The sequence below is a fragment of the Oncorhynchus keta genome, unplaced genomic scaffold, assembly GCF_023373465.1.
Source record: "Oncorhynchus keta strain PuntledgeMale-10-30-2019 unplaced genomic scaffold, Oket_V2 Un_contig_17556_pilon_pilon, whole genome shotgun sequence".
In the NCBI taxonomy this organism is placed as follows: Eukaryota; Metazoa; Chordata; class Actinopteri; order Salmoniformes; family Salmonidae; genus Oncorhynchus; species Oncorhynchus keta.
Window position 1 is genome coordinate 108,053 of NW_026280484.1, and position 24,509 is coordinate 132,561.

The window sequence follows — 24,509 nt, forward strand, 5'->3', positions numbered from 1 at the left end:
GATTCATTCGGTATAGAGTTGGCCTGAGGTTAGTTGGTGAAGATTCATTCCAGGATGAGAGTTGGCCTGAGGTTAGTTGGTGAAGGATTCATTCAGGATAGGAAGTTGGCCTGAGGTTAGTTGGTGAAAGATTCATTCAGGATAGAGTTGGCCTGAGGTCAGTTGGTGGAAGGGATTCATTCAATATAAAGTAGCCTGAGGTTAGTTAGTGAAGGATTCATTCAGGATAGAGTTGGCCTGAGGTTGATTGGTGAAGGATTCATTCAGGATAGGGGATTGGCCTGAGGTCAGTTGGTGAGATTCATTCAGTATAGAGTTGGCCTGAGGTTAGTTGAGTGAAGATTCATTCAGGATAAATTGGCCTGAGGTTAGTTGGTGAAGAAGATTCATTCGGGATAGAGTTGGCCTGAGGTTGGTTGGTGCCAGGATAGAAAGTTGGTGAAACATAGAAATGTAACTGACTAAGGTGAGCCACATTCATATGACTTTTAAATCCTTTTCAAACCAGCTCCATGCAACCTGGTCCAGGTCTCAGAATAAGTTGTGTAGTATTTGGTAACAGTATTTATTGGGATCCTCAATTAGCCCCACTTTCTGGAGTCAAAACAGGAAATAAAACACAACAAATAAAATACATGATATCCATAAAATATACATAACACTACATACTCTCCTGCCTCTGCCTCACGCTTCAGAAACAGGAGATCTGTCCTATGAGCCGTTCTGGTTTGTTCAGACCAAGGCTTGTGGAAGGCTACTTACCGACATACAGTGCATTCGCTAAGTATTCAGACCACTTGACTTTCCCCACATTTTGTTACACTACAGCTTTATTATAAAATAGATTAAACAAATTTAAAACATCCTCATCAATCTACACACAATCTACACACCATAATGACGAAGCAAAAACAGGTTTTCAGAAATGTTTGCAAATATATTAAAAATGAAAACAGAGACTGGTGCAGAGACAGGTGCATCCTGTTTCCATTGATCATCCTTGATGTTTCTACATCTTGATTGGAGTCCACCTGTGGTAAATGTAATTGATTGGACATGATTTGGAAAGGCACACACCTGACTATATAAGGTCCCACAGTTGACAGTGCATGTCAGAGCAAAAACCAAGCCATGAGGTCGAAGGAATTGTCCTTAGAGCTCAGAGACAGGACTGTGTCACGACACAGCTATGGGGAAGGGTTTCCTAGAGCCACCTTGCCAAACTGAGCAATCGGGGAGAAGGGCCTTGGTCACGGAGGTGACCAAGAACCCGATGGTCACTCTGTCAGAGCTCCAGAGTTCCTCTGTGGCGATGGGAGAACCTTCCACAAGGACAACCATCTTTGCAGCACTCCACCAATCAGGCCTTTATGGTGGAGTGGCAAGACAGAAGCCACTTCTCAGTAAAAGGCACATGACAGCCAAAAGGCACCTAAAGGACTTAGACCGTGAGAAACAAGATTATCTGGTCTGATGAAACTAAGATTGAACTCTTTGGCCTGAATGCCAAAGAGGAAACCTGGCACCATCCCTATGGTGAAGCATGGTGGTGGCAGCATTATGCTGTGGGGATGTTTTTCAGCAGCAGGGACTGGGAGACTAGTCAGGATCGAGGAAAAGATGAACGGAGCAAAGTACAGGGAGATCCTTGATGAAAACCTGCTCCAGAGTACTCAGGACCTCAGACTGGGGCGAAGGTTCGCCTTCCAACAGGACAACGACCTTAAGCACACAGCCAAGACAACACAGGAGTGGCTTCGTGACAAGTCTCTGAATGTCCTTGAGTGGCCCAGCCAGAGCCCGGACTTGAATATCCCAGTAATCGCTGATCAGAACATACATCTAAGAGGAGGAGGAAGGTGTGGGTAGGACCAACTCAGATCAGAATATATATTTAGGAGAAGTCAACTATCCTTTCTACCTTTTTAGATACCGATGCATAGTATAGCATATAAAATAGAAAACAAGTGTTTAATCCCTGTAATGTTGCCATTAAAACAGGAGAGGGTGCCAGCTCTGACCCAGACAGCCTTGGGGACCCTGACCCGGAGAGACCGTACCTCTGCTCCCAGTGCAGCAAGCGGTTTACTGCAGCCAGCAGTTTGAAGATACACACGATGACCCACAGCGGAGAGAAACCCCACCATTGTTCCGTTTGCGGGAAGGCCTTCTTGCGATCCTATGACCTGAGACGACACCAGGTGGTTCACAAAGGTGAGAGAAACACCCATACCCTGATGTTAAACTATTTGATTGACTATGGTGCAGGTACACTATTGTGTAACACAATGAATTTGAAGATGATCTCCACTGTTTGCTTGTTGCTATCCAGACAGCTTAAAAAAATAGCTGCCAACATTCCATTAAAACAATGCAGTCAATCCACAGCCATACACTTTCTGACAACAGTTGTTGATAGGACTTAGACAAGTTGTAAAATGCAAGTACTGATATTGTATCGTATAAAAACACTCACTGCTTTCCAAGAGAGCACACATTGAGACATTGTGGGTTTGTTTACATATATTTTAGAGGCTAATTATACGGAAAATGTGTTTAAAACCTGTATAAACTGTATTTATAATTATATGACCAATATTTTAGGTCGACTAATTCTATTACCCAATTTCTGATGCATCACATGCCTTTTATTTCCTCGTCAGTTAAAGCAGGAAATGCATCACCTACTGCCATTCATTCCAATTAGACTGTATTTGTTTCTCCCTGACCAAGATGGCTGCCATTTTCAGACCATTATGGAACTTTGAGGGTTCACAACACAGCCTCTAATTGAGTAGGATCTCTATGGGTACATGGTATTGTAGCACATTTGGGGTGTACCTGACCAGTATGCAAAATGGGTCCAGGAGACTGTCAACCCAACAGTGATCTGAACCGCTTGACGAGGTTGCTAGGTGTTGGGTCGCTATAGTATTTTTACTATATGTACAGTATACTGTTAAGCATGCAAGTGATGCTGTTCTCTCCTCTCTGTCCTAGCAGCGTCTCTAACCCCTATAATGTTGTCATTGAAACAGGAGAGGTTGCCAGATCTGACACAGACATCTCTGAGAAGCACCACCGCTGCTCCGAAGTGCGGAAAGAGGCCCTCACAAAGACGCGGCTGAACAGACATGCGCTGATTCACAGCGGAGAGAAACCACATCAGTGCTCTGTCTGCGGGAAGTGTTTCTTACGACCCGACGACCTGAGGAGACACATGACCATCCACACCGGAGAGAAAACCAAGCACGTCTGCCATCCGTGTGGGAAGACCTTCACCTTGCTACGGCACCTCAAGATCCACCAGCGAGTCCATACGGGAGAGAAACCATACCACTGCTCCAAGTGTGCGGAGAGTTTCGCCCACCTGTTGGAGTATAGGAAGCACAGACAGACCCACCGTATCGAGAAGCCATACCACTGTGATGACTGTGGCAAGATGTTCTCCCACTTCAGAACCCTCAAGGTTCATCGTCTGATCCACACAGGAGAGAACCTCCACCACTGCTCCTACTGCGGGAAGGGCTTCACGATCAGAGGGAACCTCAACACCCACCTACTGACCCACACCAAGGAGAAACCGCATCAGTGCTCCATCTGCGGACAACGCTTCGCCAGATCCCAGTGCCTGAAAAAACACAAGCTCAAGAAGTTACACATGGAAGAGGTCCTCTACCACATCTGCGACTGCGGTAAGAGCTTCACGGATGTAGAGAAGCTGCAGACGCATGCAAGGACGCACTTGAAGAACCTTGAGAAGAGGTTCTGCTGCTCGTACTGCGGTCGGACGTTCGTACGGGCTGGTGACCTTCAAAGCCACCAGAGAACACACACTGGAGAGAAACCGTACGTCTGCACTATATGCGGGACCCGTTTCGCTCAGTCTGGGAACCTGAGAGTGCACCAGATCACGCACACTAAAGAGAGGCCGTACTCTTGTACTGTCTGTGATAAGGGGTTCACCACACCGGGGAGTCTGAAGGTGCACATGAGGCTCCATACAGGGGAGAAGCCGTATGTCTGTAGCCTGTGTGGGAAAGGGTTCCATGTACCCAAATTGCTGAAGAAACACCAGGAGCATCACACAAGCGAGATGACAGCCTCCTTGGACATGACATAGGAAAAGCCTACAATTTGTCTGGAGGACTTTTATTTGGAAAACACATGTCGTCAATGAGACCAGTGGCCACATTTGAACACTGAGGCCTATCTCTTTCTCAATTCATTCTCCTCGATTATCTTGCATCCTCAACTGTATTGGAGGAGAATATTTAAGTCCTCCCCTCAGACCTTCCTCCAATGAGTTTTGAGAAGAAGCTGAGGAGAGAGAATGCAAAAACTCGAGGACTGAATTGAGAAAATCCAGGTTTCTCTGCTGCTCATTAACACTAGCATCGCTGGCCTCGGGCACGTACCCAGTGGAAGGTCTCCATTTGAAACAGTCGAAAATCCATTTAAGGACATGGGTTTTCAAAATAAAAGTAATCTGAAATTGCGCTCCACATGTGCTTTTCAACGTCTCACTAGTCATGACTGAATTTTAGAAGCTTCATTTAGTGATACAGCCTTCATAAAGCTTCTAGGTTAACGCCATATGAAGACAGTAATGATATATATAATGATGTGTTACATCGTGTTGCCCTCTTTTAGGTAGCCTAGTGGTGAGAGCATTGGGCCAGTAACTGAAAGGTTGCTAGATCGAACCCTGAGCGACAAGGTACAAATCTGTCATTCTGCCCTGAGCAAGGCAGTTAACCCCACGGTTCCCTGAGCAAGGCAGTTAACCCACGGTTCCCCTGAGCAAGGCAGTTAACCCACGGTTCCCTGAGCAAGGCAGTTAACCCACGGTTCCTGAGCAAGGCAGTTAAACCCACGGTTCCCTGGAGCAAGGCAGTTAACCCACTGTTCCCCTGAGCAAGGCAGTTAACCCACTGTTCCCTGAGCAAGGCAGTGCTAACCCACTGTTCCCCTGAGCAAGGCAGTTAACCCACTGTTCCCTGAGCAAGGCAGTTAACCCACGGTTCCCCTGAGCAAGGCAGTTAACCCACTGTTCCCTGAGCAAGGCAGTTAACCCACTGTTCCCCTGAGAAAGGCAGTTAACCCACGGTTCCCCTGAGCAAGGCAGTTAACCCACTGTTCCTTGAGAAAGGCAGTTAACCCACTATTCCCTGAGAAAGGCTAACCCACTGTTCCCCTGAGAAAGGCAGTTAACCCACTGTTCCCCTGAGAAAGGCAGTTAACCCACTGTTCTGAGAAAGGCAGTTAACCCACTGTTCCCCTGAGCAAGGGCAGTTAACCCACGGTTCCCTGGGCGCCGTGGGATGTCGATTAAGGCAGCTCCTCCTCACCTCTCTGATTCAGGGTTGCTAAATGCAGAAGACACATTTCAGTTGAAGGCATTCAGTTGTACAGCTGACTAGGTATCCCCCTTTCCATTATTGTCATCAGGGTTATTATTTGACCCTGCTGGTCATCTATGAACGATCTGGCCTTAATGGTCACATGGACTCTTAAATCTCTATCCGGCACAGCCAGAAGAGGTCTGGTCAGCTTACCCAACACAGCCAGAAGAGGTCTGGTCATGCCTCGGCGCCTGGTTCCTCTACCAACACAGCCAGAAGAGGTCTGGTCACGCCTCAGAGCGCCTGGTTCCTCTCTACCCAACACAGCCAGAAGAGGTCAGGTCACCCATCAGAGCCCTGCTTCCTACCCAACACAGCCAGAAGAGTCTGGTCACCCATCAGAAGAGGTCTGGTCACGCCTCGGCGCCTGGTTCCTCTCTACCCAACACAGCCAGAAGAGGTCTGGTCACCCATCATAGCCCTGCTTCCTCTCTACCCGACACAGCCAGAAGAGGTCTGGTCACGCCCGGCGCCTGGTTCCTCCTACCCAAACACAGCCAGAAGAGGTCAGGTCACGCCTCGGGCGCCTGGTTCTCTCTACCTAACACAGCCAGAAGATCATAGCGCCTGGTTCCTCTCTACCCAACACAGCCAGAAGAGGTCTGGTCACGCGGGCGCCTGGTTCTCATCTACCCAACACAGCCAGAAGAGGTCAGGTCACGCCGGCGCCTGGTTCCTCTCTATCAACACAGCCAGAAGAGGTCTGGTCACGCCCGGCGCCTGGTTCCTCTCTACCCAACACAGCCAGAAGAGGTCTGGTCACGCCATCGGCGCCTGGTTCCCTCTCTACCCAACACAGCCAGAAGAGGTCAGGTCACGCCGGCGCCTGGTTCCTCTCTACCCGACACAGCCAGAAGAGGTCTGGTCACGCCAGCGCCTGGTTCCTCTCTACCCGACACAGCCAGAAGAGGTCTGTCACATCAGAGCCCTGGCCAGAAGAGGTCTGGTCACGCCTCGCGCGCCTACCCGACACAGCCAAGAGGGTTCAGCCCTGGTTTCCTACCCGATCAGCCAGAAGAGGTCAGGTCACGCCCGGCGCCTGGTTCCTCTACCCGACACAGCCAGAAGAGGACCAATCAGAGCCTGCTTCCTCTAGGTTTCTGCCTTCTAGGAGCTTTTCCTACTCCCTTGATTCTGCCTCTGCATTGCTTGTTCTTTTGTGGTTTTAGGCAGGGTATCTGCAGGGCACTTTGTGGTTTTAGGCAGGGTATCTGCAGGCACTTTAGGTTTTAGGCAGGGTATCTGCAGGGCACTTTGTGGTTTTAGGCAGGGTTTATTCCAACTGAAATAGTCAAAATACTTTACTCAACATTGGGTGCTGGAGCTTTTTGTTGTTGACCACATGCCCCCAAAGGGTCAGAGTTTGGCCCTGACAAGAGCACTTTTGTGGCACCTGCTGATGTGAAAAAGGGCTTAATAACATACACATGATTTGATGTGACACAATGTGACCTTTGTCAGTAAATGTTATGACAATAAAACGCAACTGCGTGATGTGTTGTCCTTGTCTGGGGTTCTCTGAGGTGGTTTACCAGACGCAGATTAAGCCTAGTCCTTGTTTAAAAGCATTCTCAATTGAGATTTATAGTGAAAAGGTGCTTTTTTAGTCCAGCACTGGGCTTGATCTGTGTCTGGGAAACCGCCACCAGAGACTTTTAACATGTGGAGTTTAGAAATGCTAAAATAAGATGAATGAATACCTGTCTTGGTGGTATTTTGGGGATGATTTCTGTTGTCCAAGATGAGGCCTATCCAGCAGTACAATTATCCTTAAAAAATAAAGACGTTTAAAAATGTTGAGCTTACAAAGTAGTTTAGACATACCTTTTCTATAAATGTCGTAGATTTAAATAAAAAGTCAAGGAGTCCTGCCGAATTGCGCCTGTAAATCGCTCTGGATAAGAGCATCTGATACATGCATTCTTTTACACCAATACTACTGTACGCCGAATAGTATACTGTTTCTAAATAATCATTTGTTATTAACTGACTTGCCTAGTTAAATAAAGGTTCAATATAAATTAATAATAGAAACAATCCAAACAGAGTGAAAGAAGCGCAATGCCTGCGCATCCGTGATGCTCGTGAACACACCTTTTTCCTCATACAGGCGGAAGTTTACAGTTGGATTCCCGACCCTCCTCCATGTCAAATAATTGAAGAAAACCTATCCCAGGTAATTTGTGTAACGTTGAAATGTTGAACCCAACATGCTATATCAGTGTTTAAGCTACTAGAACGACTACCAGCCAGGGAAGCGTCAGGTCGAGCTAACGAGGAGGATGGCTTTTTTTCCCCACGTCCTCCACCTAGTCAGTAGCCACAGAGGGAGGATGTATAATCTACAACATGTGAAGGCTATTCCCGTCTCAGTAACTAGCTAACCTGAACTAGATCAGTGACCGTCGTTGTTTTTCCTCCAATGTTCTGCAAGCAGCGAACTAGCAAGCTTAGACTCATATCTGATACAATAACGACGTTAGACAGCTAGACGTCAGTGTGTTTTCTGAATAGATCGATCGATCGATCACATATCTCCTCTTCATATTTAAGACTGTGGCACCATGTCTGTCCGGAATCCCTCGGATGCTAGTGATCCGCCCAGAGAAGTCTCTGCGAGGTCCAGAGATGACGTCAGGGAAGCTGAGATCGCAGTCAAACACTGGAACCCAAAGTATTGTCAAAGATGATGATGGTAATGACGAGGAGGAGGCTGATGAAGAGGAAGAGGATAGCGATGATGTAGACTCTGTGTCTAGGTGTTGAGTCGTCGGTCATTGGGCCAGCAATAAACTCTACTGTGCTGTGTAGCCTTTTTCATAGCCTGACTGCCAGCCTGTTTCTATATTGCCAACTCTGGTATGGAGTGTGATTTGACAAGATGCAGAAACAGACTGTCAGTCAGGCTAGTTTAGTCATAGAGCTGATGGTCTTTCATCATCATCACTGTCTGTTTTCAGTCAGGCTAGTTTATTCATAGTGCTGATGGTCTTTCATCAACACTACTGTCTGTTTTCAGTCAGGCTAGCCTGGGCAACCCAGTCCCTCCAAGGCCTGATTGGTGTCACAGTGTTGTCCCAGCCCCAGCTAACACACCTGACTCCAATAATCATCTAATCACGATCTTCAGTTAAAAATGCAATTAGTTTAAATCAGGTGTGTTTGCTAGGTAGGGATGGGGAACAGTGGGACACCAATCCAGGCCCCAGAGGACTGGAATTTCTCCAGGCTGGGCTAGTCTGTTCATCACTACTGTCTGTTGTCCGTCAGGCTAGTCTGTTCATCACTACTCAGTCTGTCTGTTCATCACTAGTCAGGCTAGTCTGTTCATCACTACTGTCTGTCTGTTGCTCATTCATCACTACTGCCGTCTGCTTCAGGCTAGTCTGTTCATCACTACTGTCTGTTTTCAGGCTAGTCTGTTCATCACTACTGTCTGTTTTCAGTCAGGCTAGTCTGTTCATCACTACTGTCTGTTTTCAGTCAGGCTAGTCTGTTCATCACTACTGTCTGTTTTCAGTCAGGCTAGTCTGTTCATCACTACTGTCTGTTTTCAGGCTAGTCTGTTCATCACTACTGTCTGTTTTCAGGCTAGTCTGTTAATCACTACTGTCTGTTTTCAGGCTAGTCTGTTCATCACTACTGTCTGTTTTCAGGCTAGTCTGTTCATCACTACTGTCTGTTTTCAGTCAGGCTAGTCTGTTCATCACTACTGTCTGTTTTCAGTCAGGCTAGTCTGTTCATCACTACTGTCTGTTTTCAGTCAGGCTAGTCTGTTAATCACTACTGTCTGTTTTCAGTCAGGCTAGTCTGTTCATCACTACTGTCTGTTTTCAGGCTAGTCTGTTAATCACTACTGTCTGTTTTCAGTCAGGCTAGTCTGTTCATCACTACTGTCTGTTTTCAGGCTAGTCTGTTCATCACTACTGTCTGTTTTCAGTCAGGCTAGTCTATTCATCACTACTGTCTGTTGTCAGTCAGGCTAGTCTATTCATCACTACTGTCTGTTGTCAGTCAGGCTAGTCTATTCATCACTACTGTCTGTTTTCAGGCTAGTCTGTTCATCACTACTGTCTGTTGTCAGTCAGGCTAGTCTGTTAATCACTACTGTCTGTTGTCAGTCAGGCTAGTCTGTTAATCACTACTGTCTGTTTTCAGTCAGGCTAGTCTGTTCATCACTACTGTCTGTTGTCAGTCAGGCTAGTCTGTTAATCACTACTGTCTGTTGTCAGGCTAGTCTGTTAATCACTACTGTCTGTTGTCAGGCTAGTCTGTTAATCACTACTGTCTGTTGTCAGGCTAGTCTGTTAATCACTACTGTCTGTTGTCAGGCTAGTCTGTTAATCACTACTGTCTGTTGTCAGGCTAGTCTGTTAATCACTACTGTCTGTTTTCAGGCTAGTCTGTTCATCACTACTGTCTGTTTTCAGGCTAGTCTGTACATCACTACTGTCTGTTTTCTAGGCTAGTCTGTTCATCACTACTGTCTGTTTTCAGGCTAGTCTGTACATCACTACTGTCTGTTTTCAGGCTAGTCTGTACATCACTACTGTCTGCTCAGGCTAGTCTTCATCACTTACTGTCTGCCAGGCTAGTCTTCATCACTATCGTCTGTTTTCAGGCTAGTCTGTTCATCACTACTGTCTGTTTTCAGGCTAGTCTGTTCATCACTACTGTCTGTTTTCAGTCAGCTAGTCTGTTCATCATTACTGTCTGTTTCAGTCAGGCTAGTCTGTCTATCACTACTGTCTGTTTTCAGGCTAGTCTTCATCACTACTGTCTGTTGTCAGGCTAGTCTGTTATCACTACTGTCTGTTTTCAGGCTAGTCTGTTATCCTACTGTCTGTTTTCAGGCTAGTCTGTTCATCACTACTGTCTGTTTTCAGGCTAGTCTGTTCATCACTACTGTCTGTTTTCAGTCAGGCTAGTCTGTACATCAACTACTGTCTGTTTTCAGTCAGGCTAGTCTTCATCACTACTGTCTGTTTTCAGGCTAGTCTTCATCACTACTGTCTGTTTTCAGGCTAGTCTTCATCACTACTGTCTGTTTTCAGGCTAGTCTTCATCACTACTGTCTGTTTTCAGCTAGTCTGTTCATCACTACTGTCTGTTTTCAGGCTAGTCTTCATCACTACCGTCATGTTTCAGTCAGGCTAGTCTATTCATCACTACTGTCTGTTTTCAGTCAGTCTGTTTTCAGGCTAGTCTTCATCACTACTGTCTGTTTGCTGGTTTCTACTGTCTGTTTTCAGGCTAGTCTATTCATCACTACTGTCTGTTTTCAGGCTAGTCTGTTCATCACTACTGTCTGTTTTCAGGCTAGTCTTCATCACTACTGTCTGTTTTCAGTCAGGCTAGTCTATTCATCACTACTGTCTGTTTTCAGTCAGGCTAGTCTATTCATCACTACTGTCTGTTTTCAGGCTAGTCTTCATCACTACTGTCTGTTTTCAGGCTAGTCTTCATCACTACTGTCTGTTTTCAGGCTAGTCTTCATCACTACTGTCTGTTTTCAGGCTAGTCTTCATCACTACTGTCTGTTTTCAGTCAGGCTAGTCTGTTCATCATTACTGTCTGTTTTCAGTCAGGCTAGTCTGTTCATCACTACTGTCTGTTTTCAGGCTAGTCTTCATCACTACTGTCTGTTTTCAGGCTAGTCTTCATCACTACTGTCTGTTTTCAGGCTAGTCTATTCATCACTACTGTCTGTTTTCAGTCAGGCAGGCTACTGTCTGTCTAGTCTTCATCACTACTGTCTGTTTTCAGGCTAGTCTGTTCATCATTACTGTCTGTTTTTCAGGCTAGTCTGTTCATCACTACTGTCTGTTTTCAGGCTAGTCTGTTTCATCACTACTGTCTGTTTTCAGGCTGTCTTCATCACTACTGTCTGTTTTCAGTCAGGCTAGTCTGTTCATCATTACTGTCTGTTTTCAGGCTAGTCTGTTCATCACTACTGTCTGTTTTCAGTCAGGTCTATTCATCATTACTGTCTGTTTTTTCAGGCTAGTCTTCATCACTACTGTCTTTTTCAGGCTAGTCTGTTCATCACTACTGTCTGTTTTCAGGCTAGTCTTCATCATTACTGTCTGTTTTCCAGTCAGGCTAGTCTGTTCATCACTATCCGTCTGTTTTCAGTCAGGCTGGTCTATTCATCATTATTGTCTTGTTTTCAGTCAGGCTAGTCTATTCATCACTACTGTCTGTTTTCAGGCTAGTCTATTCATCATTCCTGTCTGTTTTCAGGCTAGTCTATTCATCACTACTGTCTGTTTTCAGGCTAGTCTATTCATCACTACTGTCTGTTTCCAGGCTAGTCTTCATCACTACTGTCTTTTTTCAGGCTAATCTGTTCATCACACTACTGTCTGTTGTTCAGGCTAGCCTATTCATCACTACTGTCTGTTTTCAGGCTAGTCTATTCATCACTACTGTCTGTTTTCAGGCTAGTCTATTCATCACTACTGTCTGTTCAGTCAGGCTAGTCTATTCATCATTACTGTCTGTTTTCAGGCTAGTCTGTTCATCACTACTGTCTGTTGTCAGTCAGGCTAGTCTATTCATCGTACTGTCTGTTTTTCAGGCTAGTCTGTTCATCGTACTGTCTGTTTTTCAGGCTAGTCTGTTCATCACTACTGTCTGTTTTCAGTACTGTATCTTGTCTGTTTTTCCAGGCCAGGGCATCACTACTGTCTGTTTTCAGGAAAGTCTGGGACATTACTGTCTGTTTTCAGGCTAGTCTATTCATCATTACTGTCTGTTGGGAGTAGTCTGTCCCTCTGTCTGTTTTCAGTCAGGCTAGTCTATTCATCACTACTGTCTGTTTTCAGTCAGAGTCTATTCTACTGTCTGTTTTCAGGCTAGTCTATTCATCACTAATGTCTGTTTTCAGGCTAGTCTATTCATCTTACTGTCTGTTTTCAGGCAGTAGCTCACTACTGTCTGGGGTGGGAGAGAGTCCTCATCATTATTGTCTGTTTTCAGTCAGGCTAGTCTATTCATCACTACTGTCTGTTTTCAGGCTAGTCCTCTGGGTCTGTTTTTCAGGCTAGCTATTCATCATTACTGGGGTGGCTAGAGAGTCATCATTACTGTCTGTTTTCAGGCTAGCAGGACAGTAGCTAGCTAGAATGGGGTGGCTAGATTCATCCTACTGGGTAGTAGCAGGACAGTAGTCTATTCATCACTACTGGTTTTTCAGGCTAGTCTTCATCACTACTGTCTGTTTTAGCAGGACAGTAGCTCACTACTGAATGTTTTCAGTCAGGCTAGTCTGTTCATCACTACTGTCTGTTGTCAGTCAGGCTAGTCTGTTCAGCTACTGTCTGTTTTCAGTCAGGAGTCTATTCATGGGTAGTCTGTTTTCAGTCAGTAGCTGTTCATCAGACTGTCTGTTTTTTTTCAGTAGAGTCATCTTGTGTTCTCCACCAGGACAGTAGCGTTGTGAAAGTGGACATGGATGAGAGGAGGCGAAGCAGTAGCAGGACAGTAGAGAGCTCTGGGGTAGTGGTACAGTAGAGTCCTCTGGGTAGTAGCAGGACAGTAGCAAGCTAGAATGGGGTGAGGATAGTCCTCTGGGTAGTAGCAGGACAGTAGCTAGCTATAATGGGGTGGGAGAGAGTCCTCTGGGTAGTAGCAGGACAGTAGCTAGCTAGGAATGGGGTGGAGAGAGAGTCCTCTGGGTAGTAGCAGGACAGTAGCTAGCTAGAATGGGGTGGGAGAGAGTCCTCTGGGTAGTAGCAGGACAGTAGCTAGCTAGAATGGGGTGGAGAGAGTCCTCTAGGTAGTAGCAGGACAGTAGCTAGCTAGAATGGGGTGGGAGAGAGTCCTCTGGGTGTAGCAGGACAGTAGCGAGCTAGAAATGGGGTGGGAGAGAGTCCTCTAGGTAGTAGCAGGACAGTAGCTAGCTAGAATGGGGGGTGGGGAGAGTCCTCTGGGTGTGCAGGACAGTAGCTAGCTAGAATGGGGTGGGAGAGTCCTCTGGGTAGTAGCAGGACAGTAGCTAGCTAGAATGGGGTGGGAGAGAGTCCTCTGGGTAGTAGCAGGACAGCAGCTAGCTAGAATGGGGTGGGAGAGAGTCCCCCTGGGTAGTAGCAGGACAGTAGCGAGCTAGAATGGGGTGGGGGAGAGTCCTCTGGGTAGTAAGGGGTAGCGAGCTAGAATGGGGTGGGAGAGAGTCCTCTGGGTAGTAGCAGGACAGTAGCTAGCTAGAATGGGGTGGGAGAGAGTCCTCTGGGTAGTAGCAGGACAGTAGCTAGCTAGAATGGGGTGGGAGAGAGTCCTCTGGGTAGTAGCAGGACAGTAGCTAGCTAGAATGGGGTGAGGATAGTCCTCTGGGTAGTAGCAGGACAGTAGCTAGCTATAATGGGGTGAGAGAGTCCTCTGGGTAGTAGCAGGACAGTAGCTAGCTATAATGGGGTGGGAGAGAGTCCTCTGGGTAGTGCAGGACAGTAGCCAGCTAGAATGGGGTGGGAGTGGGAGTAGCAGGACAGTAGCCCCAGCTCTGGGTGGAGAGTCCTCTGGGTAGAAGCAGGACAGTAGCTAGCTAGAATGGGGTGGGAGAGAGTCCTCTGGGTAGTGGCAGGACAGTAGTCCTTTAGCTAGTAGGGGTGGGAGAGTCCTTCTGGGTAGTAGCAGGACAGTAGCCTTTAGCTAGAATGGGGGTGGGAGAGAGTCCCTCTGGATAGTAGTAGCAGTAGACTGGGTAGCAGTGGTACAGTAGAGATGGGCAGTGGTACAGTAGAGTCCTCTGGGTAGCAGTGGTACAGTAGAGTCCTCTGGGTAGCAGTGGTACAGTAGAGTCCTCTGGGTAGAAGAGGTACAGTAGCTAGCTCTGAATGCGGTGGTACAGTAGAGTCCTCTGGGTAGTGGCAGGACAGTAGCTAGTCCTCTAGAGCGGTGGTACAGAGAGTCCTCTGGGTAGCGGTGGTACAGTAGCTAGCTAGAATGCGGTGGGAGAGAGTCCTCTGGATAGTGGTGGTACAGTAGAGTCCTCTCTGGGTAGTGGTGGTACAGTAGAGTCCTCTGGCTAGTAGTGGTACAGTAGAGTCCTCTGGGTAGTGGTACAGTAGAGTCCTCTGGCTAGTGGTGGTACAGTAGAGTCCTCTGGCTAGTGGTGTTGGTACAGTAGAGTCCTCTGGCTAGTGGTGGTACAGTAGAGTCCTCTGGCAGTGGTGGTACAGTAGAGCCCCTCTGGCTAGTGGTGGTACAGTAGAGTCCTCTGGCTAGTGGTGGTACAGTAGAGTCCTCTGGGTAGTGGTGGTACAGTAGAGTCCTCGGGCTCTTATCCTTCTGCACTCATTATTGTACACTCCCTGGTTACCCATGTCTATATCAAACACTGATTGACAGAAATAATAAACATCAGCAGACACTCAGGCCCCCGTTGCCTGGTTACCTGATTTGCCTGGTTACCTGTTATAGAAGTTCTGATGGATATTATCGGTTCTATTCATGTGAATCTGTATTTTAACAGGGCTTTCTATTGTTAGAAGAGATGCAGAGGAGGAGGGAGGTGGCGGGGGATGAGACCAACCTGCAATCACAGACCAAAATAAACATTTATGGGGATGATAAAAAGCTTTGGTTGTATCCACTTTGATAGTTTATAGTGTTTACGTAAGAGAACATTGATCTGAAAGAGATACACACGGTTCCCCGACCGTATTTAACCTGTAGTGTTGTCACGGGAAACAGGAGGGGGCGCTAACTCGGACACAGACTGTTCAGACGGGAGAATGAACAGAGTTCGAACGCTCAGAGTGCAGTGGAGAAGCCACACCCTTGCCCCCAGTGTGGCAAGACCTTCATCACCGTGGGGAGCCTGAAGAGGCACACACAGACTCACAGCGGAGAGAAACCCCACCGGTGCTCCGTCTGCGGGAAATGTTTCTCACGCTCAGACGACATGAAGAGACACCTCACCATCCACAGGTTATTGTGAACAAGTATTATTTTCAGTATTTGGCATAGACTATTACAAGATAGAATGTAGCTGTAAGCAGCCATGGTGGTGCTCTGCTCATTGCACCACAGCTCCAACTTCAGTACCAGACCATGCCTGCCAATTATCACAACTCAACATCCAGCAAACCAGACCATGCCCCTGTCATAACATCACAACTCAACATCCACCAGACCAGACCATGCCTGTCATAACATCACAACTCAACATCCACCAGACCAGACCATGCCTGTCATAACATCACAACTCAGCATCCACCAGACCAGACCATGCCTGTCATGACATCACAACTCAACATCCACCAGACCAGACCATGCCTGTCATGACATCCACCAGACCAGACCATGCCTGTCATAACATGCAACTCAACATCCACCAGACCAGACCATGCCTGTCATAACATCACAACTCAGCATCACCAGACCAGACCATGCCTGCGACATCACATCCACCAGATCATACCTGCTATAACATCACAACTCAACATCCACCAGACCATGCCTGACCATCCACCAGATCATGCCTCTATAACATCACAACTCAACATCCACCAGATCATGCCTGCTATAACATCCAGACCATGCCTGTCATAACATCACAACTCAACATCCACCAGACCAGACCATGCCTGCCATAACATCAATAAATCACATCCACCTGACCATGCCTGCTGGCAATACCACAACTCAACATCCACTCAGACCATGCCTGCCATAACATCACAACATCCACCAGACCAGACCATGCCTGTCATAACATCACAACTCAACATCCACCAGACCAGACCATCGGCAACAACTCAACATCCACCAGACCAGACCAGCCTGCTATAACATCACAACTCAACATCCACCAGACCATGCCTGCTATAACATCACAACTCAACATCCACTAGACCATGCCTGCTATAACATCACACCAACATCCACCAGATCATGCCTGCTATAACATCACAACTCAACATCCACCAGATCATGCCTGCTATAACATCACAACTCAACATCCACCAGACCATGCCTGCTATAACATCACAACTCAACATCCACCAGACCAGACCATGCCTGCTATAACATCACAACTCCACATCCACCAGACCATGCCTGCTATAACATCACAACTCCACATCCACCAGACCATGCCTGCTATAACATCACAACTCAACATCCACCAGACCATGCCTGCCATAACATCACAACTCAACATCCACCAGACCAGACCATGCCTGCCATAACATCACAACTCCACATCCACCAGACCATGCCTGTCATAACATCACAACTCAACATCCACCAGACCATGCCTGTCATAACATCACAACTCAACATCCACCTGACCATGCCTGCCATAACATCACAACTCAACATCCACCAGACCATGCCTGCCATAACATCACAACTCAACATCCACCAGACCAGACCATGCCTGCCATAACATCACAACTCAACATCCACCAGACCAGACCATGCCTGCCATAACATCACAACTCCACATCCACCAGACCATGCCTGTCATAACATCACAACTCAACATCCACCAGATCATGCCTGCTATAACATCACAACTCCACATCCACCAGACCATGCCTGCTATAACATCACAACTCAACATCCACCAGACCATGCCTGCTATAACATCACAACTCAACATCCACCAGACCAGACCATGCCTGCTATAACATCACAACTCAACATCCACCAGACCATGCCTGCTATAACATCACAACTCAACATCCACCAGACCAGACCATGCCTGCCATAACATCACAACTCAACATCCACCAGACCAGACCATGCCTGCCATAACATCACAACTCCACATCCACCAGACCATGCCTGCTATAACATCACAACTCAACATCCACCAGACCATGCCTGCTATAACATCACAACTCAACATCCACCAGACCATGCCTGCTATAACATCACAACTCAACATCCACCAGACCATGCCTGCCATAACATCACAACTCAACATCCACCAGACCATGCCTGCCATAACATCACAACTCAACATCCACCAGACCATGCCTGCTATAACATCACAACTCAACATCCACCAGACCATGCCTGCTATAACATCACAACTCAACATCCACTAGACCATGCCTGCCATAACATCACAACTCAACATCCACTAGACCATGCCTGCCATAACATCACAACTCAACATCCACTAGACCATGCCTGCCATAACATCACAACTCAACATCCACCAGACCATGCCTGTCATAACATCACAACTCAACATCCACCAGACCATGCCTGCTATAACATCACAACTCAACATCCACCTGACCATGCCTGCTATAACATCACAACTCAACATCCACCTGACCATGCCTGCTATAACATCACAACTCAACATCCACCAGACCATGCCTGCCATAACATCACAACTCAACATCCACCAGACCATGCCTGCCATAACATCACAACTCAACATCCACTAGACCATGCCTGCCATAACATCACAACTCAACATTCACCAGACCAGACCATGCCTGCTATAACATCACAACTCAACATCCACTAGACCATGCCTGCTATAACAACTCAACATCCACCAGACCAGACCATGCCTGCTATAACATCACAACTCAACATCCACCTGACCATGCCTGCTATAACATCACAACTCAACATCCACCAGACCATGCCTGCCATAACATCACAACTCAACATCCACTAGACCATGCCTGCCATAACATCACAACTCAACATCCACCAGACCAGACCATGCCTGCTATAACATCACAACTCAACATCCACTAGACCATGCCTGCTATAACAACTCAACATCCACCAGACCAGACCATGCCTGCTATAACATCACAACTCAACATCCACCAGACCAGACCATGCCTGCTATAACATCACAACTCAACATCCACCTGACCATGCCTGCTATAACATCACAACTCAACATCCACCAGACCAGACCATGCCTGTCATAACATCACAACTCAACATCCACCAGACCAGACCATGCCTGCCATAACATCACAACTCAACATCCACCAGATCATGCCTGCTATAACATTACAACTCAACATCCACCAGACCATGCAGTCTGTTTCTGATGGATTTGGGACCATTCTTAGTGACGTCGACTACTCCTCTATATAGAAGTGCTGTGAAGTGTAGAGGTCTTCTCATGTAAATGCTAAATAAATGCGTATCCACACAGGAGAGCAGGAGAGCGGGGTCAGGAGGTCAGAGGTCAGGAGGTCAGACACATTTTAAAAGTTTCATGTATTATCATAGTAAGAGAGAGGTAAAGCATGTGCATCTATTGAGGGGCTGAATCAGAAATATGTCTAGCAACGGATAGTTTTATGAGGGTATTTTTGGCAGTATGAGTGAAGGAGGCTTTGTTGCGAAACAGGAAGCAGATTCATGTTCCATTACTGGACATTCAGAGAAGCAGGTAAAGCATGTGCATCTATTGACACCATCAGTGTCTCGCAACGGATAGTTTTATGACATCTATTGAGGAGGCTGAATCAGAAGCGGCAGTTTCCCAGACACCATGTCTCTATTGAGGGGCCAATCAGAAAAACGGGAAATATCACTTAACTGTGTTTATTTTTAGATGACAAATGTTGGAATCGATATACAGTGGGCAAAAAGTATTTAGTCAGCCACCAATTGTGCAAGTTCTCCCACTTTAAAAAGATGAGAGGCTGTAATTTTCATCATAGGTACACTTCAACTATGACAGATAAAATGAGAAGAAGAAAACAAATCCAGAAAATCAAATTGTAGGATTTTTTTAAAATGAATTTATTTGCAAATTATGGTGGAAAATAAGTATTTGTCACCTATAAACAAGCAAGATTTATGGCTTAGATGACAAAATGTTGGAATCGATATATATGGATGCTCTTGATCGATTTTATCAGTACCTCTAACTCATCCCTAGAGAGAGGGTGAGCCACGCCTGTCATCAGTGGGAAGACTTTCACAGTCGGGGAGGGCTGAAGAAATACTGATGACGACCCACACAGGTGTAGTGGCTCCTTCTTCCAGGTGTATAGAGGATGATGTCATGGGATGTTTGTTGATGATGAGGCGCGGCAGCGTAGCCTAGTGGTTAGGCATTGGCCAGTAACCGAAATGGTGTGCTCCCGAGCTGACAAGGTAGTTTAACCCTCTGCCCCTGTAACAGGCAGTTAACCCATTTGTTCCTGACTGGCCTAATTAAATTAAATAAAAATACATGTTAATGATATGATGTAAAATGTATTATAACAGATATTGATATTATAATTGCTTCAAATGTTATCAGTGTCTCAAAACTCTTTGATTGGGCCTCAATGTGTTTTTAAAGTCTGTTATTTGTGACATTGAAACGCTCTGTCTGTCTGTGTATCAGAGAGAAGCTTGTTTCCAGTGTTCTGAGGTGGGAAAGGTTTCACTGCGCAGGGTAACCTTAAGATCCACCAGCGCATCCACACAGGTCTGTTATATAATACATGTGTTGTTTTACCTCCTCAGGTTTATATCTCTCAGAAAGACACTCAACGTTTTGTACCGGCTTTTAAATGAAAATGTATTTATGCTCATCTTGTTTCTGTCTTCCATGTCATTGGTATTTATGCTCATCTTGTTTCTGTCTTCCATGTCATTGGTATTTATGCTCATCTTGTTTCTGTCTCCCATGTCATTGGTATTTATGCTCATCTTGTTTCTGTCTCCCATGTCATTGGTATTTATGCTCATCTTGTTTCTGTCTTCCATGTCATTGGTATTTATGCTCATCTTGTTTCTGTCTCCCATGTCATTGGTATTTATGCTCATCTTGTTTCTGTCTCCCATGTCATTGGTATTTATGCTCATCTTGTTTCTGTCTCCCATGTCATTGGTATTTATGCTCATCTTGTTTCTGTCTTCCATGTCATTGGTATTTATGCTCATCTTGTTTCTGTCTTCCATGTCATTGGTATTTATGCTCATCTTGTTTCTGTCTTCCATGTCATTGGTATGTGTTCTGTGTAGAGTTCTCATTCTCAGCCCAACGGTTTCCAGGCTTGCCATGCTGTGTTAAGGGGGTAAAAACGTTTCTCTCTCAGCCGCAGCAGCAGCCAGGATTCCAGTAGTGGCTGGTTCAAGGGGTTGTGAATTCTTTCTGATGTACAGACAGCGATTTTAAGTTGAATAAAATCTCATTGACTGATTATCAGACAAGACACAGGCTTTTGGTTGGGAGGAGGACAGGCTGCCAGAGAAGAGCAGAATCCACTTGTTAAGCTACATAACACGCTGGCAAAATGCTCTGATCACTTAATATATGAGCAAACTGGAATCAAGTTACTCACTTAGCTAACATTTCCCGGCCTAATTGTTGTCCAATATCCAAACGAACATTCAGCGAATTAAAAAAAAATCTGCCATTTTAGTTAATTGATTTATCAAGACGAGTCACCCACACTCTTCTTAAAGCAATGTGGTGGCGCTGTCCCAATCAAGTCAGTGCTGAAATGATCATTTTGGTGACCACACACACAATACCTAGTATCATTGCTTTAAATTAGTATAACTGTTGGATATGACATTGGGAGTTTCAGTATATGGGCAAGTATTTGATACATGCCTTCAATTGCATTAGCTTATTTTATTGCATTTTTTTTTTAACATGAAGTTGATTATAACTAAGAGAAACTCCCGATCTGTTTCTTCGTCCTCGCTCCGCTGCCGCTGGGCTTCTGCAACGCAAATTCTCAACACCAGTTTAAATCAATATAAACTTTATTTAAAAAAATGAAGTTATTCTATTCACAGGGGAGAAACCGTACCAGTGCTCCCAGTGTCAGAAAAGCTTCTCCCGGCTGGCCCACTATAAAGACCACCAGCAGACTCACCGGGAGGAGAAACCGTACCACTGCAATGACTGTGGGAAAAGCTTCTCCTACTTCAAGGTTCGTTGTTGTTTTGCTGTCTTAATTTATCTATTTACTCCTCGTCTGCTGTTTTGTTTTTATCTTTCTACCCGGTTTATTGATTTTATGTATAGGAAGCACTTTGCACTGTATTTTGTTGTAAGTAATGATCTAAATAAAGTTTGTTTTGATTCAAGTCGCTCAAGTGCCACCAGATGATCCACAAAGGAGAACCTCCACCACTGCTCCGTATGCGGTAAAAAGGGTTCGCCATCCGCGGCAACCTGAAGACCCATCTGCAGACACACACCAGGAAACCACACCAATGCTCAGAGTGCGGGAAACGGTTCTCCCGAGCCCACGACCTGAAGAAACACAAGCTGCTCACAGGGCAGAAGACCTACCACATTTGCCAGTGTGGCAAGGTGCGTGTCAATTTAAAGTTACCTTATGTGGCACATTGTACGAACCAACAGTTTTCAGATAGAAATGCGAGTTATAGATTTGCCATTCTTTGAAAGCAAGTCTTATAAACTGTAGATCTGTTTATATGTGCGATATTTCTCTGCTTCCCCTCCTTTTCATTTTGTTTTTGTGTCTTTTGTTTATCTGTCTCCATCGAAGAGCTTCACGGAGCTGGGGAACCTGCGGACCCACCAGAGAACCCACACCGGAGAGAAACCATTCTGCTGTTCCTTCTGCGGCCGAACCTTCTTGCGTGCTGGAGACCTGAAGAGCCACCAGCGGACACACACCGGAGAGAAACCATTCATCTGCGCCATATGCGGGACCAGTTTCGCCCAATCTGGCAACCTAAAAGTGCATCAGATCACACACACTAAGGAGAGGCCGTACCCTTGTGCTGTCTGTGATAAGGGGTTCACCACACCGGGGAGTCTGAAGCTACACATGAGGACACACACAGGGGAGCGGCCTTTCCTGTGTAGCGCATGTGGGAAAGGGTTCACGGCGTCAGGGCAGCTGAAGAGGCACCAAGAGTGTCACATGAGAGACACTGTCCAATCATCTCCTAGTGAAGACACGGGGTGGCGGTGGCTTCAAAATAAAAGTCCTCTCTAAGCGGACTACGAAATAAGAGTACTGGAAACGTGCCATTGTGTGTCTGAACTGTGATCATGATGGGAGGTTTTACTGCTTCATAGTAATCTAATGGGACACCATTCCCTGTGGGCTCTGGGCAAACAAGACACCATTCACTCTGGGCTCTGGTCAAAACGAGACACCATTCACTGTGGGCTCTGGTCAAATGAGACACCATTCACTGTGGGCTCTGGTCAAATGGGACACCATTCACTGTGGGCTCTGGTCAAATGGGACACCATTCACTGTGGGCTCTGGTCAAATGGGACACCATTCACTCTGGGCTCTGGTCAAATGGGACACCATTCACCTGTGGCTCTGGTCAAATGAGACACCATTCTGTGGGCTCTGGTCAAAAAGGACATGCACTAAAGGCTCTGGTCAAAAGGACACCATTCACCTGGGCTCTGGTCAAAAGGACTTCACTATAAAGGCTCTGGTCAAATGGGACACCATTCACTCTGGTCTGGACTCAAATGGTACACCATTCACTCTGGTCAAAGGACTGCACTATAAAAGGGAGTAGGGACACTATTCACTCTGGTCAAAAGGACTGCACTATAAAGGGAGTAGGGACACTATTCACTCTGGTCAAAAGGACTGCACTATAAAGGGAGTAGGGACACTATTCACTGGTCAAAAGGACTGCACTATAAAGGGAGTTGGGACACTATTCACTCTGGTCAAAAAGGACTGCACTATAAAAGGGAGTTGGGACACCATTCAGAACCCACACTATTCCTCCCTTTGCAGAACATCAGTGGTTTTACTCTGTGAGCTCAAATATGAGCTTTTTAAAGTGTCAGAGAATGTGATGTTTGACAAGAAATTGTTATCGGAGTCCTGAATGACACCCAGTTTAGTGCACTACGTTTGACCAGGGCCCATAGGGTTCTGGCTAAAAGTAGTGCACTATATAATAGGGAATAGGGTGCCATTTGGGACCCTGGTCTTAATGGTAAAATGTCATCCATCCATTTAGAATGTACATGATCTGATATTGATCATATAACATGATTCCCAAATGGCACCCTATTCCCTATATAGTGCACTAATGTTGCTCAGAGCCTAAAGTAGTGCACTTATATAGGGTGCCAGTAGGGACACAAAACAGTGTATAGTATACTACAGTGCTAATGAACATTCTCTGGTAAACACAGTTTACTGATTTTTGTCACTTTTATTATCTGAGTATTGATATGATTTTAATAAATAAACTATTCTACTAATGTTTCATCCTGTGAAAACTGTTTGAAATAAATTAAGTTCCCCTGTCGTCCTGTAGGTGGTGCTATTGAGTCACATTCTCAATGGAGTCCGTAGTTTCCCATATCGTCCTGTAGGTGGTGCTATTGAGTCACATTAACAATGCAGCCAGTGAAGTTTGTTTTTAGCCCATAGCGCTCTGTAGTGCACTGTACAGGGAATAGTGTGCCATTTGTTATGTAGCCTTAGTCCCTCCCTTTAGTTTCACACTAAAGTGTGTTTCCTACTGATAAGGAACTCTTCCTCAGAATAAACATGTATTATCCCCTACAAAAACAGGTGGTTTATAACGAAGAATGGACAAAATTAGTCATACCAAAGACTGTAAACAAAATGGGCTGTCGGGGAACTACATGTAATTTAACTACACTGAACAAAAAATATAAATGTAATAATTTCAAAGATTTTACTGAGTTACAGTTCATATAAGGAAATCAGTCAAGTGCTTGCCCAGGTGAAATTTAAAAGTGGCTGGGCCAGTGGTCTTGAGAGTTGTGGAGGGTCAACACCTTTAGTTTGCGCTCCGCTTTGATTTCTAGATAAACATTCCTGTGTTTGATCTTCCCAGTTTTGGTTTTGCTTCCTGTCTTTTCAGTTTGGGTTTTTATTTTGTTTGCCTCTTGGGAAAATTTAGTGGGTGTCTTTTACGTTCCAGTTGTTGTTGTTACTAGTCAACTATTAGTGGACACCCCCATGAGTGTCTTTCAGAGCCCTTCCTGTTTCGTTCCGGTTGTTGTCAGTGACTCTGTTCACCTTCTGTTTGAGCGATTTATTATTTGGGTTTTCTTGCTGGGGAACGTTACAAAATGGGTTTCGGTAGTGTTTTCTGGGGAACATTACAAAATGGGTTTCGGTAGTGTTTTCTGGGGAACATTACAAAATGGGTTTCAGTGGTGTT

At 45.8% G+C, this 24,509-nt stretch overlaps 1 protein-coding gene across 1 annotated transcript; it reads left to right on the plus strand.

Annotated features, from left to right (window-relative positions):
* The first annotated feature begins 7,969 nt into the window (after positions 1-7,969).
* Positions 7,970-22,673, plus strand: LOC118382085 (gastrula zinc finger protein xLCGF3.1-like). Its single transcript, XM_052503667.1, has 7 exons — positions 7,970-8,079; positions 15,132-15,335; positions 19,766-19,824; positions 21,147-21,283; positions 21,442-21,493; positions 21,602-21,669; positions 21,869-22,673. Exons 1-7 carry the CDS (start codon positions 7,970-7,972, stop codon positions 22,322-22,324), a joined length of 1,086 nt encoding a protein of 361 aa, XP_052359627.1. The 3' UTR covers positions 22,325-22,673.
* The last annotated feature ends 1,836 nt before the right edge of the window (positions 22,674-24,509 follow it).

Coding starts and splice junctions, on each gene's coding strand:
- LOC118382085 (XM_052503667.1), top strand. CDS start 7,970: ATGTCTGTCCGGAATCCCTCGGATGCTAGTGATCCGCCCAGAGAAGTC. Junction 8,080..15,131: donor GTCAAACACTGGAACCCAAA/GTATTGTCAAAG, acceptor CAGACTGTTCAG/ACGGGAGAATGAACAGAGTT. Junction 21,670..21,868: donor ACATTTGCCAGTGTGGCAAG/GTGCGTGTCAAT, acceptor TCTCCATCGAAG/AGCTTCACGGAGCTGGGGAA.